This window comes from Ambystoma mexicanum, chromosome 11 (assembly GCF_040938575.1).
Source record: "Ambystoma mexicanum isolate Mex_15411 chromosome 11, UKY_AmexF1_1, whole genome shotgun sequence".
NCBI lineage: Eukaryota > Metazoa > Chordata > Amphibia > Caudata > Ambystomatidae > Ambystoma > Ambystoma mexicanum.
Window position 1 is genome coordinate 624418026 of NC_090934.1, and position 13270 is coordinate 624431295.

The 13270-nt window shown below is 40.8% G+C and overlaps 1 protein-coding gene across 3 annotated transcripts in view; it reads left to right on the forward strand.

Moving 5' to 3' along the window:
- The window catches only part of GAS2 (growth arrest specific 2), a 1136685-nt gene that overhangs the window by 352607 nt on the left and 770808 nt on the right, over nt 1–13270 (forward strand). For all 3 annotated transcript variants that reach the window (XM_069623497.1, XM_069623495.1, XM_069623496.1), the window contains exon 3: nt 6203–6315. In XM_069623497.1, coding sequence (XP_069479598.1) covers nt 6203–6315 — 113 coding nt within the window. The remainder of the gene's footprint in view (nt 1–6202; nt 6316–13270) is intronic.

Below are 13270 nucleotides of genomic sequence, written 5' to 3' on the forward strand. Positions count from 1 at the left end.
CAAGCCTGTTAAATAAAATATCCCATATATGTTCCCAGCAAAAAACCCTTTACATTGCTAGGCAAGGGCTGGACCTTATCCAACATACACTTTTAAAACAGGTATTTTTCTTATTTGCAAAAGTACATTTAAACATGTGGTGAAGCCTGATGGCATGTTCCTTTCAAAAGGTTCCATCTGAATGTCCCATTTTATTCTGCAGCCCCGGTTAGTTTCTCTTTTGCAGCAATCTGTTTAAGATACAGATCCACTGAAATTGACATAGGCCCAAAAAGCCAGGGTTTCTTTGAAGCATTGATTTTTGATATTTTGTAACTCAAAAGTGAAACGTTTTCCTGCACGGCTGAAAGTGAGCTACTTTTGATTTCTCATATTTGGCTGACACAGCCTGTCATTCAGGGATAATGCTCTCTTCTGCTGAAGCACAATGTGACTATGGATGGGCATTGCAGGGTCACACTGATAAAAGTAGTGTGATGATGAACAGTTGCAAATAGTGTCAGGGCAGCATCCTTTTTCAGAGATTTTTAGCAAACAGCAGAGCAGCGCTGTTTTTCAATTCACTTCTTTTTGTGCACACAAGAACACCCCCTGGCACCTTTCTTGGTGTGCTCCCTGTTCCAACTCGCCCAATATGTGTTTGGCAAGATGGTGCAGCAATCCTTTTGTCGCTGCAAAACGCAGTTTTGATGTAATGGTGCTCCAAAGAGCCAGCACATCTATTTTGCTGTTGACTGCAGAAAGCGCAGTTGGTTATGGATGGGAATTCTGCTGAGTGTGTCAAGGTAGCCCATAGTATCCAGGTTATTGGAGACCTTCTAATGTGCAAATAAGTATTTAAGTATTTAATAACTTTAGAGTCCAACATAACACATAACCAGCACTCTTTTTTAGTATGTTACCTTAACAATCTAGCAATTAACATGACAAAGACAAAAATTGTAAACCGTTGTTGTAAATTAGTTCAGAAATGTACTTGCTGCATAGATGGTGCTAAATGTAGAAATGTACAGTCCTGTTTTTGAGGGATTTGATTAGCTAAAAATAGAAATTGGCAAATCCAGCAAAATGAGTTTGAAGATAAGATAGGAATGTGTGGAAGGGATTTAAATATGGTTAGGCCTTATTAGATTTATATTAGTGAAACCTTTGCTTAATATCTATGGAGAAAAAAAAACAGCACACAAAGTATGATAGCTGAGGTTAGGATTGAAGGAAATTGTGTAATTTACTTGTGGGCAGAACATGGAAAAGCTCCTAGTTGATTGCTACAATTAGATTAGAAGTGGTCCTTATCTCAACATGGGCACAGTTTCAGTCACCAACGATATGTTTGTTTCACGTATGTGCTGTTCAGCATCTCTACACATTCATGAACCTTTTTAAAGGAAAATCAATTTTGATTTTATTTCTAAACATTTGATAACTGCCTCTTGTATTTTTTTAATGTTTTATTTGTATGTATTTATTTAGAACCTGACCACAAATACATATTACTTGACTTCAGTATTTATGTTGTCTAGAACAATTTATATTTATTTTGTAAGCACTTACATAGCAACTAAGGCACAACATTTAACACAAATTGAGAGCAAACGTGTGCATGCAGGTGGCCTATATATCCAACCACCTTCAGAAATCGTTTAAGTGCAGGCTGCATTCCTGACATAATTGTGTACTCTACAGATTGTTGAATCCAATACGTAAAAATTGCACAGTTCAAAAACTTGAAAAAATGAAATATACATTTATTATAAAATATAATATAATGTAAAGGATCATGTGTGTGGACGCGATCCAGTCTAGTTCATGTTAGTCACCCTGATGTATGTGTGTGTACTAGTTGCATCATATGTGTGAATACAAGCAATGGAATGCATTCAGTATTTCAGTAGTACAATGTAGGTTAATTGCCAAGTTTTACAACATGGAAAAGAAATAAATAGCAGAAATTGATGTGTTCTATGCCATTTAATTGATTCATGTTTTACGGTTTCCCTAATTTTGGGGAAGTTCTCTAGTTGTTCATTCTGTCTCACAAGTCTTTGAATTTGTTAAAACATTGTGAGTTTTCTTTTTTTTTTACTCCCATCTATCCTTTAAGAAACATGTTTCTTATCTTAAATCCTCTTGCTCCTACTATGTCCACCTGCTGTGGCAGATCTGCCCCTATCTTTCTGAGGCAAATGTAGCCCTGATCACTGTTGCCATTGTGAATACAAAATTAGATTATTGCAACAGCCTGTTAGTAGGCACATCTCAAGCTAATATTAGTAAATTGCAGGTAACACAAAACGGAGCAGTACGGGTCATTTGTGGTTTAAAGCGTCGGTCCCTGGATGAAAATGCATTGGCTCCGAGTGGATCAAAGAATTCAGTTTAAAGGCCTGGTAACTGACTTTAAGTGTATTTCTGTTGAAGCCCCTACTTGTCTTTCTTCGACAGTCAATAAGATTCCGCTAAAATGTACCCCACGTTCTAATAACACTATCAGACTTTACCAACCATAAGTCCTCCTTAAAAAAATTGGGGACGCAAACTTTAATGCCTGGGCACCAGCCCTGTGGAATGTCCTTCCCACTGACCTCAGGGATTGTGCATCAACTGCTAAATTTAATAAACAACTCAAGACATTTTTGTTTGACAGACATATATTGTTACGACCCTCGCCCAAAACCCCCTCTGGCAAACCCATTGGCCAGGTGGAGTCAGGACTCGGGCCTCTAGAGCCTAGCATCCTCTTCAAAAGCCCTCATGGGGCCAGTCCTGGTGCCTATGGCGCCAGTCTCATACACCATGAACAACAATGTGCTTGGGAACTACTTTATTGTATTGTCAGCCATCATGGAGGCATCCACATAGCTTGGTTCCTAAGAACCAAGCTATGCGGTCTAGTGTTTTGGGTGTGACAGGCCTGGAACTACTTTCCCTGGTACTACTTTACCTGGGCTATATAAACCACACCCTGACTGCAAAACATGCTTCGTGTTACTTTGCAGCTTGCAACATGACGCTCACTGTGTCCAGCTATTCCCTCGAACCACGGAGAAGCAGAACCTGCAAGGAGACAAAAGGAACATCATTAGCAGCAGCATCTTACCTGCAGTCTTCATCTTTAAAAACTCGCAGCTACTGAGAACAGCTTCCTCGAATCTGCACGCCTCCCGGACAGAACGACCTGAAAGAGGAAGATAGAGGCAGCATTAAAGAAAGCTGTAGAGACATTTACAAATTACGAACTGCTCAAAAGGCTTACCTGGCTGGTCGCCTCTCGGCTGGCACCACTCCAGACATTCCACTCGCGCTGAAGAACACAGCGACCTACAAGGAAGGAAAACACAGGTTAGCAAAGGCAAGACTTTGCAGTGCTGCGCATAGCGCTTACTTACCGCATCATAGCGCTCTTAATGCGCCATCATTTACCAGCGGGGCTCAACCAAGCCAGTTCGCCGCGCTGAAGCTCTGCATACCTAAGGGAGAAAAAAGAGACATTTTAAACAAAGAAAGGCATGCATGATAGCAACAAAACTAAAGAACAGCAATAAGACCTACCTGAACAATATCAAACGGGCCAGCGTCAGTGAAGTAACTGGACCGCACTCGCCCATGAAAGACAACGCGCCCCTGCAAAGAAGGCAGGACGGAGAGCACGCCTAATTCTACTACAAGGCAGAACCTTCCCTGTAGACCACATCAGGGTAAAGCTGATAAGCATACCAGCAAGTAACCCAGCTGAGTGGCGTTCCTAGTGGATACCAGGTGAGCGTAACAGATATAGGGGGTCATTACGACCCCGGCGCTAAGTGGTTAACGGCGCCATAAAAGGCTGCGGCGCTGTTAACCATTTAGCGGCTAATTACGAGGTCCCTTTGCAGGACCCGACCTTAACGGCTGGTGTAGACCAGCCGTTAAAGTAAGGACCCGCAAAGGGACCTTGGTACGAATTATGGTACTGCAATTTGCGGTACCGTAATTAGCGCCTTCCCCATTCCTATTATGCCCTATGGGGCAAAAATGGGAATGGGGAAGGTCCATGGGGAAATGGGGAAATACCGCCCCGCCAACCTTGGAAGGGGCGGTATTTCCCCATTTCACCATGGCGCACATGTTACGATACCGGCACCAACCATGGTGCTAATAGCGGCATGGTTTAGTGCCGGTATCGTAATGAGGGCCATAGACTAAATCATTTGTCTGCCCTTTTCTTCTCCATTCTTCAGCAGACTTTTCATGTTTTCATTGTTTTGCTTGTCTTGTGAGCACCCTCAGGCGAGTGGCGTAATATAGAAATGAATTAGATAGATAGACTGTGAGTGTTGTGTATCTGTAGCTGCTAGAGGTTTTTCTTTCGTGTGAGTTTTACACTGCACATGCATGTATACCTTTTGGTATGGAGCTCGCTGTGTGGGATGAATGGTATCCTCTGTTAATGTTTTTTTTTATTATCAGTGCTTGTGTTGTGAGTTGGTGACCTACTGGTTCTGTTGGTGACCTAAGGTGTTCCTTTCACTTCTGGTTGTGGCCGGAGCACCTATCTCACATTCTTACCACTGTTCTTTTCACTTTCAAGGTCTGTACAGTGTCCTGCAAGTTTGTGATTACAGTTTTGTGGATGGAGTTATCAAGTTAAAATGCACTTTGAAGCCAAGGGTGGCATTATGCACATAAGGTGTTATAAATGCCCGGTTGTGTATGAAATACACTGTATGGTCAAGGGCACCAGCCATTTTAGCATTTTGCGCGGTTAGGTGTTATATCTGTGCAGTTTTGAGTAAGATGCACGTATCATGGGGCTTCATTACGAGGTTGATTGTTTAAGGAAAATCACATGGCTTGATATCAGTGGTTACATTGCATTGGCTAAGGGCAGCTACAAAACCCATTCTCGTTGGATCAATGGTATATATGGCATTGACAAATGAAGGACTGTGGAAATTGGATCCTAAAGTCACCCAGGTGATGTTCTAAATGCCAATGCATGTAAGCCCTTGCACCCATTGTTGTGGAACAGCCTAACTTAATCAAATCAAAGTCCGAATCGTACTGAATTTGTATCCTTTTGGCAGTGAGGATGTCACTACGAACTACCAAAACACAGCCCCTAACATTATTTAACCAATGAATACACTTATTTATTAGAGAAGCACTGTTTTCAAATTGACCTTTTTGAATAGGTGTATGTGGGGTTTGTGAATAGGGGGTGTTAGAGGGTGGGGGCATTGAATAGAGTAGGGGGTTATGGGAGAAACGCTGCATAAAAAAGAACTTGTTGAATTAGGGTCGACGGAAAGTGCACAACCAAACAAAATCTGCAGCCTTTCAACAGAAAGTATTTTAAAACATGTAGAACCAAATAATTATCCTTGTCAAATACTTCATCTTAAACCTAGGACAAGGATGTAGGTTTTGTATGGTGCTTTTAATCAACCACAGGTTACTCCGGAGTGAAAAAGAAACAGAGCACCCTAGCCACACGTGCTGGAAATACATTCGGTATTTACATTGGGAAGCTCACCTCTCCCATGCAATCTTGTCATGCATTTCCTCTGTTGTATTTTAACATCTACTTCTGCTTTTCTTTGTTAAATGTGATGTAGTTTGTCTAGAGACTTCACACAACACGGTCCATGAACTTATTCTTAATATGGGGCATTACAGCCATATTCGACAGTACATGAGATCTTTAAAAGATCTGGTTGATCTATCTACAACCAAGTTCAAAGTGTTGTAAAACATTTCAAAGTTGATTTGCAAATGATCATCAGGATCCTTCCTGTTTGTCAATAGATACTCAAGTAATGGGTGAAGGTATCTGGTACTCACTTAGTTTGTTTGCATTTGGAAAGTTCCCAACTTCTGCTGTTTAACAAATACGTATGTATTTTCAAGAAAGCATAATTGACCTATTTTGATGTCAGAATTTTGATTTGCATTATCATATGTTGTGTATACTCTCTGTGTTTTATTTCTACAACTGAAATTCTAAACCGTTTCAACTTCGTGCCACATATATGTCTGTCTCGTGTGAGTTAGGCTAATTTTTTGGTTGTTGAGAATGTTATGAACAGTACAAGTAAGCAGGTTCGTTGCCGGGTTCTTGAATGCCCACACAACGCCATTTTTAACATTTTGCCGCTTGGTGTTTGCCACCTTTTAAATACGTTCAACAAATAATTTCCACTTATTTGTGCTTATTTTACAGGTAAGGAAATCACAGCAGAAACGTTTATGGACAAGTTGGACAATGGTGCTCTACTCTGTGAGCTTGCAGAAACATTGCAAGCTAAATTTAAGGAACACAGCAAACATGGCAAGGTGAGCTATACATATCCAGAATCAGATCAGCTTGCATCTTGTTGGTATGTAAGTGGTCGTCTCTTGTACAGGGAAGAGGAGTTTATTAGTTGGGCAGACAGAGAGGTGCATGCATAATATGTGGTGTTGAGGGGGTGCAGGTCAGAAGGACCTGGATGCTTTGTGCCAATCTGCTTTCGATGGCTTTAGCAGACAAACTTGGGAGTATGTCTTTCCCATAGGCAAGAGTCCAAGATCAGATATACAGCAGTGCTTTGAGTCTGGCAAGCCACTGATTTGAGAGAGTGTGATAGGAAGGAAGGGGAGAGCTTATTTGTGGTTCAGTTAGTGTTCATGTATCAATGACTAGGTCTGTGGCGGACATCTGTGGAGGGTTTGTGTCTATAGTGTAAGGTTGTAGGATATCTTAGAGATGATTCATTTAGTCAGGGGAAGGGGGGAGTAAGCCCTACAAGGCAAACAATTCTGCAACCCTGCACTCCTACTCATTCCCATTTGCAGACTGGACCCATTTCTCTAGCTCACAATCACAACTTGTCCTTCTATCTCACTCTGTTTCTCTCTCTCTGTCTCTCTTTCTCTATCAATCTTTCTCTTGTTGTGTCATAAATAGATACATTGTATCACCTGAGGAACTAAATAAAGCCTCTGTGAGTTGGCAGATGAAGGAAAGGGGCAGCTGGGTACTTTAGGTAGTTCCATGAGCTGCCTGTTGAGGGCAATGGGAGTCAAAAACCTTTGTTTCTGAGGAAGGGCTGCATGAAATTTGAGGACTACAGTCAACCATTTCACTATCCTTAGTATATTGGTTGGCAGGCTGAGGGTTGCCTCAAACCGTACTATAGCATGCTTAGGTGCAATGCACCATGGCTTGCTGGTACCTTTGCCCATTAAGGCAGGGCAAGGCTTTTGCCAAATGTTCATAAGGCATTGGTCGGGGCAGGGGCCAGAAGTCATGCTTGTTTCTTCCAGAGGTCTACCATGCTGTACTCCACAAGTCCCAATTCTTCTCACACAGACCAAAATGAAAACCCCCCTTTTTTTCTGTACCCTCAATGGCCACAACTCACCAGGTTTTGATGCGGCACCAGGACTTCAATATTAGAGTGATGCAGAAACACTACAGGGTGCTCTTCACAATGGTACAGGCAGCAAAAAAAAAAGAAGGTGAAGGGAGTGCAGATTCTTCAAACAGTACAACACATTGGTCTAAAGAGGTTGTGACGGGGTGTGGCGCCTGCAGGATGGTAACGGGCAGTAAGTTGGTAGTGACATAAAGGGGTTTTGGGTGGTGGGATAGAATTGATTTTCCAATAACACTGCAATCTCGAGTGTACAGTCTCTCTGGTCCCTTGATAGTTAAGGGTCTCAGGGAGAGTTCCCTACAAATAATAGAACTATGGCAAAAACATACATTATTCATCAAGAATATGAGGACTGTCCTTCCCAGATCAAGGAGGGGCTTTGAGGGATTAGAATATGCACAATGTGTGAGCTGTTCCCTACAAGGGGGTCTGCTGGTGCTTGGGAAAGTACCACATCATATATGCTAGTTCAATTTCACAATCTGTAGCCAAAGACAATTTCCCAAAATCATAGCCATATTAAACTATCTGCTGGAAGATTCATCAGGTTTCTTCCTGGAGAGTGTGGGGCAAAGTTGTAGCTCAGGTAATAAAAACGAATTGACATTTCCACACAGAATATATTAAAAAAGTGTAGTACAGCAATTCTTTGGTGGATTGACATGAACTCTGGACAGAAGTTGACAGGTAGTGTCACTGTGGCTGGGGAATTGCCAACTACCATGAGGGAGAGTCACTGTGCTTAGGACATGCTTAACTGTCATTTACCCCAGTGCATGGTAAAATGCTGTGCTCTAAGCACAGTGAGAACATATCAGCCTGAGATTCCCAGTTGCCACTTCAGGCATAACAGTAGGCCAGCAACATGGTTACAGGAAATAAGGGATCCTATATCCTGAGCATGGGCAAAGGTGATGTAATCTGTGATGGTTTATTCAATATTATGAGCCATGCACGGTGGAGTGTGTGTTATTTCATTTAAATGGAAATGTCAGTGAATGTTATTATTTTGCATTGTAAGCATTATATCCTTTGAATTGCATGTTTCCTGTGAAATATATATATATATATATATATATATATATATATTACATGGCCACGGAAGTGGCCATGTAGTTATGGTTAAGTTGCTGTTTCCATAGGAAGAGCACTTTTTGGGCAGCTTATAACTTCGCTCTCCCTGGACGGATCCTCACCAAACTTTGCAAAAAAAGTATTTGGGTCACTCTGAATTTTTTGAGGATTCGTCCAGGGGGGCAAAGTTATAGGGGGCGGTCCCAAAACTTTTTTTTCCCCATAAACTGAATGGAAAAAAAATTGTGTTCGCGTCTACAGCCCAAACCGCTGGACGGATTTTCACCAAATTTGGACCAGGAGCAGCGGCTTCGTTCCGAAAGCGTGCTTTTGCAAATTTGGTGAACATCCGTCCAGTAGTTTTTTTTAAAATGACCAAAAAGTAGGTAAAAAGAAATAGTGATATCTGTGTTCGGTTCGCTCCGCGGACAGTGTCCTGATTGGCCAATCGGCTTGCGTGATGTTCGCGGACATGCAACGTGTTCGCTGATTGGACGGCGTGGAGCGTGAAGAGCGTCAGATTTTTGGTAGCGCCCGCCATCTTGGATTCGCGGTCAGACAGCGCGGTGAAAATTTGTTCAAAATTTGTATTTAGTAGAGTGTGTTGCTGTGTAGGAGTGTTTGGGGAGGGTGGGAGTGTATGAGTAGGATGAAAGTTGTGTTTTTTATGTGTTAGACATTCTTTTTGTGTTCAATTTGTCTGCGGACATCACAGGTGTTCTGAAATGTTCTAAATAAACTGAATGGGGGGTGTTCTGAGGACTCAATATGTGTCCGTTTTGTTCGCAAGCAAACTGAAACTGTTCTAAGAACACTCGCAGTGTCCTGAAATGTTCGCAAATAAACAAAATGGGGGTGTCCTGAGGACGCTGTCCGTATTGTTCGTTGTCAAGTTGAAAGTGTTCTAAGAACTCTCGCGTTGTTCTGAAATGTTCGTAGGGGGTGTCCTGAAGATGCTGTTCGTATTGTTCTCTGTCAAGTTGAATGTGTTCTTAGAACACTCATGGTGTCCTGAAATGTTCGCAAATAAACGAAATGGGGGTGTTCTGAGGGCACTGTCCGTATTGTTCGTTGTCAAGTTGAATGTGTTCTAAGAACACTCGCAGTGTCCTGAAATGTTCGCAAATAAACAAGATGGTGGTGTTCGGAAGACGCTTCTAAGAACACTCGCGGTGTCCGGGGAATGTTCGTAGGGGGTGTCCTGAGGACGCTGTCCGTATTGTTCTCTGTCAAGTTGAATGTGTTCTAAGAACACTCGCGGTGTCCTGAAGTGTTCGCAAATAAACAAAATGGGGGTGTTCTGAAGACGTTTCTAAGAACACTCGCGGTGTCCTGGATTGTTTGTAGGGGGTGTCCTGAAGGCGTAGTCCGTATTGTTCGCTGGCAATTTGAATGCGTTCTAAGAACACTCGCAGTGTCCTGAAATGTTCGCAAATAAACAAAATGGGGGTGTCCTGAGGACACTGTCCGCATTGTTTGTTGTCAAGTTGAAAGTGTTCTAAGAACACTCGCGGTGTCCTGAAATGTTCGCAAATAAACAAGATGGTGGTGTTCTGAAGACGCTTCTAAGAACACTCGCGGTGTCCGGGGAATGTTCGTAGGGGGTGTCCTGAGGACGCTGTCCGTATTGTTCTCTGTCAAGTTGAATGTGTTCTAAGAACACTCGCGGTGTCCTGAAATGTTCGCAAATAAACAAAATGGGGGTGTTCTGAAGACGTTTCTAAGAACACTTGCGGTGTCCTGGAATGTTTGTAGGGGGTGTCCTGAAGGCGTAGTCCGTATTGTTCGCTGGCAAGTTGAATGTGTTCTAAGAACACTCGCAGTGTCCTGAAATGTTCGCAAATAAACAAAATGGGGGTGTCCTGAGGACACTGTCCGTATTGTTCGTTGTCAAGTTGAAAGTGTTCTAAGAACACTTGCGGTGTCCTGAAATGTTCGCAAATAAACAAGATGGTGGTGTTCTGAAGACGCTTCTAAGAACACTCGCGGTGTCCGGGGAATGTTCGTAGGGGGTGTCCTGAGGACGCTGTCCGTATTGTTCTCTGTCAAGTTGAATGTGTTCTAAGAACACTTGCGGTGTCCTGAAATGTTCGCAAATAAACAAAATGGGCGTGTTCTGAAGACGTTTTTAAGAACACTCGCGGTGTCTGGAATGTTCGTAGGGGGTGTCCTGAAGGCGTAGTCCCTATTGTTCGTTGTCAAGTTGAAAGTGTTCTAAGAACACTCGCCATTTGGCCATGCACCCAAGACTCTATGCCCTGGCAACAACCACCGCAGCATATCACATTCATATTTGCTTATAACTTTGGGTGAAAAACAAATGTATAAGGAACAAAGGTATTAGATACTATGGATGTGATATGCTGCTATGGTTCTTATTATTGTATACTTACTGTTTGGTCTAGTAACCGGAGTACATGTATTTCTTGTTAATTTCTGTGATAAAAGAAAATAGCATGTTAGTATTAGTATTTTGTAATGTCTTATTACATTGTATAATCAACATACTTTTTTTTTTTGGACCCTCATATTTAGTACTGTGCAATTTGCTCAGTTTCTGTATTTGTTACTAAAATCATTGGGTCTGTGGGAGAAAAAAAAATCCATGTTGGATTAGAAAAAACCCTTTTTCTGTTATGCTACAGTTTATTTGTTTGTTTGTTTTCAGTGTTCACTTGTTGTTTCTGGCTAATGCTTTATACTTTGGCTTGTTGCATTTTTTTGGAACAGTAACATATTATTTATTTGTTTTGATATTATAAAATTTTGGAACAGTTAGATACCAATTGGCGTATTCTAACTGTCTATTTTTTTGATATATTTTAGTGGTATTGATTTATCTATTTGGATATTGTTAAATTTTGGGACAGTTAGATACCAATTGGCGTATTCTAACTGTGTATTTTTGGTCTAATTTAGTGGTATTCATTTATCTGATTAGTTGTTGTAGAATCTTTGAGCAGTTAGATAGCTTTTGGAGTATTCTAACAGTTTATATTTTTTTAACACAAGTTTACTTGGGGTTTAAATACAGTTTAGTTATCAAATTTTGGTTTTAAGAACATCAAATAAGCGTTTGTAAGATTTCCTTGTAATATCTGCTTTAGAGTAATGGTACTATCATTACATTCAAACCATCCACATTTCTTTTTTATATATGCAGTGTAGTGCCCTGAATTGGTTGTAGCTCCTGTGTGGTAGATTATACCTATTGTTGTGAAGGTTTTCTTACCAAGTGATATTTGACCATGTGTGAATCCAGTCAGCTTGCATTTGTTTTTGGTACCATCTTCATTGTAACGTAGAAGCATTAGTATTATGTATTTACTATGTGTTTGTATTACTAACGTGGAGCGATTATCTGAATTGCAGGTAGAGCATAATCTACCATGGTTTGCATTTTGTACAAGACAATGAAATGGAATGGATTCACAATTTGGTATTGACATATATATGAAGCGTTCATTGGGGATTTCCTCTTGTGTCACATTGTTGCAGAGAGTGCATGTATGTTTCCACATGTATGAAATCTGAAAGATTTCATTTATAGGTATGTTTTTGTTTTCCAGTACTTGTAGTAAGTACATTAGAGATTCCTGTGGATCTTCCTGTGAGTTTATAGTGAATTTCACCATTCCAGCACAGTAGTCCAATTGTTGTCTTATTCCATAAACACTATACGTGTTGTAAGGATTGTTTGCTGCATTTCTGTGAAGTAATAACATTTGCAAACACAATGGGTCTGTACTGTGTAAGTAAAGGTTGTCAACAATTGGTCGTAATTGAAATAGAATATTCATTGCTACATTTGCGTAGCAACTTACATCAACTATATTTGAGAATTTAAATGGTCCAGGTAGTTCTGTATCTAACTGCTTTTTTGGAGTTTGTCTTCCTTCTTTAAAGAAGTACCTGGTTTACTTTCCCTAATTGATTCTTTTTTGCTTGTGGTACTTGATGAAGTATTAGTTTCTTTTATTCTCTTTGGAGGATTTGCAGTGACATCCTGTTGCATTTCTGTTTGATTTATTTTTCTTTTATAACGTTTTACTTTTTGTGGAACAGAATATGTGTTTAGGTGGGGGGTGTATAGTGAGCGAAGTCTATTGTATTCTAAAATGCAAGGAATATCAGCGTTTATTTTACTTGCATCAAAGTTGATTAGAAATAGACCGTCAAGTGTACGTAAGCGCGATAGTGCCGCATAGCTCATGCCTTCTTTAAAGACTGTGTTACCAATATCTATCATTGCTTTGTCTAGGGTAAGACCTTGTGATTTATGAATCGTGACTGCGTATGCAAGAGTAAGAGAAAATTGTTCTCTGCGTTCATACATATCTTTGAAAAGAAGGAATCTAGCTGTTGAGCGTCCTATCCTTTTTACTTCTGAAAGTTTGTCAAAGAGTATATTGACAAACTGAATTTTGTTGTCGCGTGGGTATGTTTGAAAGCCAACAACTGTACCCAGTGCTCCATTAACAAGTCCTTGGTCCACGTCAAGGTTACGTTTAAGCATTACTCTGCAATTTAAGGATAATTTTAATATCTTTTCGAAGCCTGCTGTGTTTGAGATTGATTTTTCTAAACTATTTAGTCTTGTTGTGGCTTGGACACAAATGGGTAGTGTCATACCATGTACATCTAGTTTATCTGTGGCGCTAATTTCCATGATTGGTTGCATTTCTTTACTTAGCATGATTTCATTGAATTTGAAACAGCTTGCAAGAGTTGGCATTAAGGCCATACAATTGGCATTTTTGTGGGCTAATTGTTCCATAACATCTGTAGCACATGCA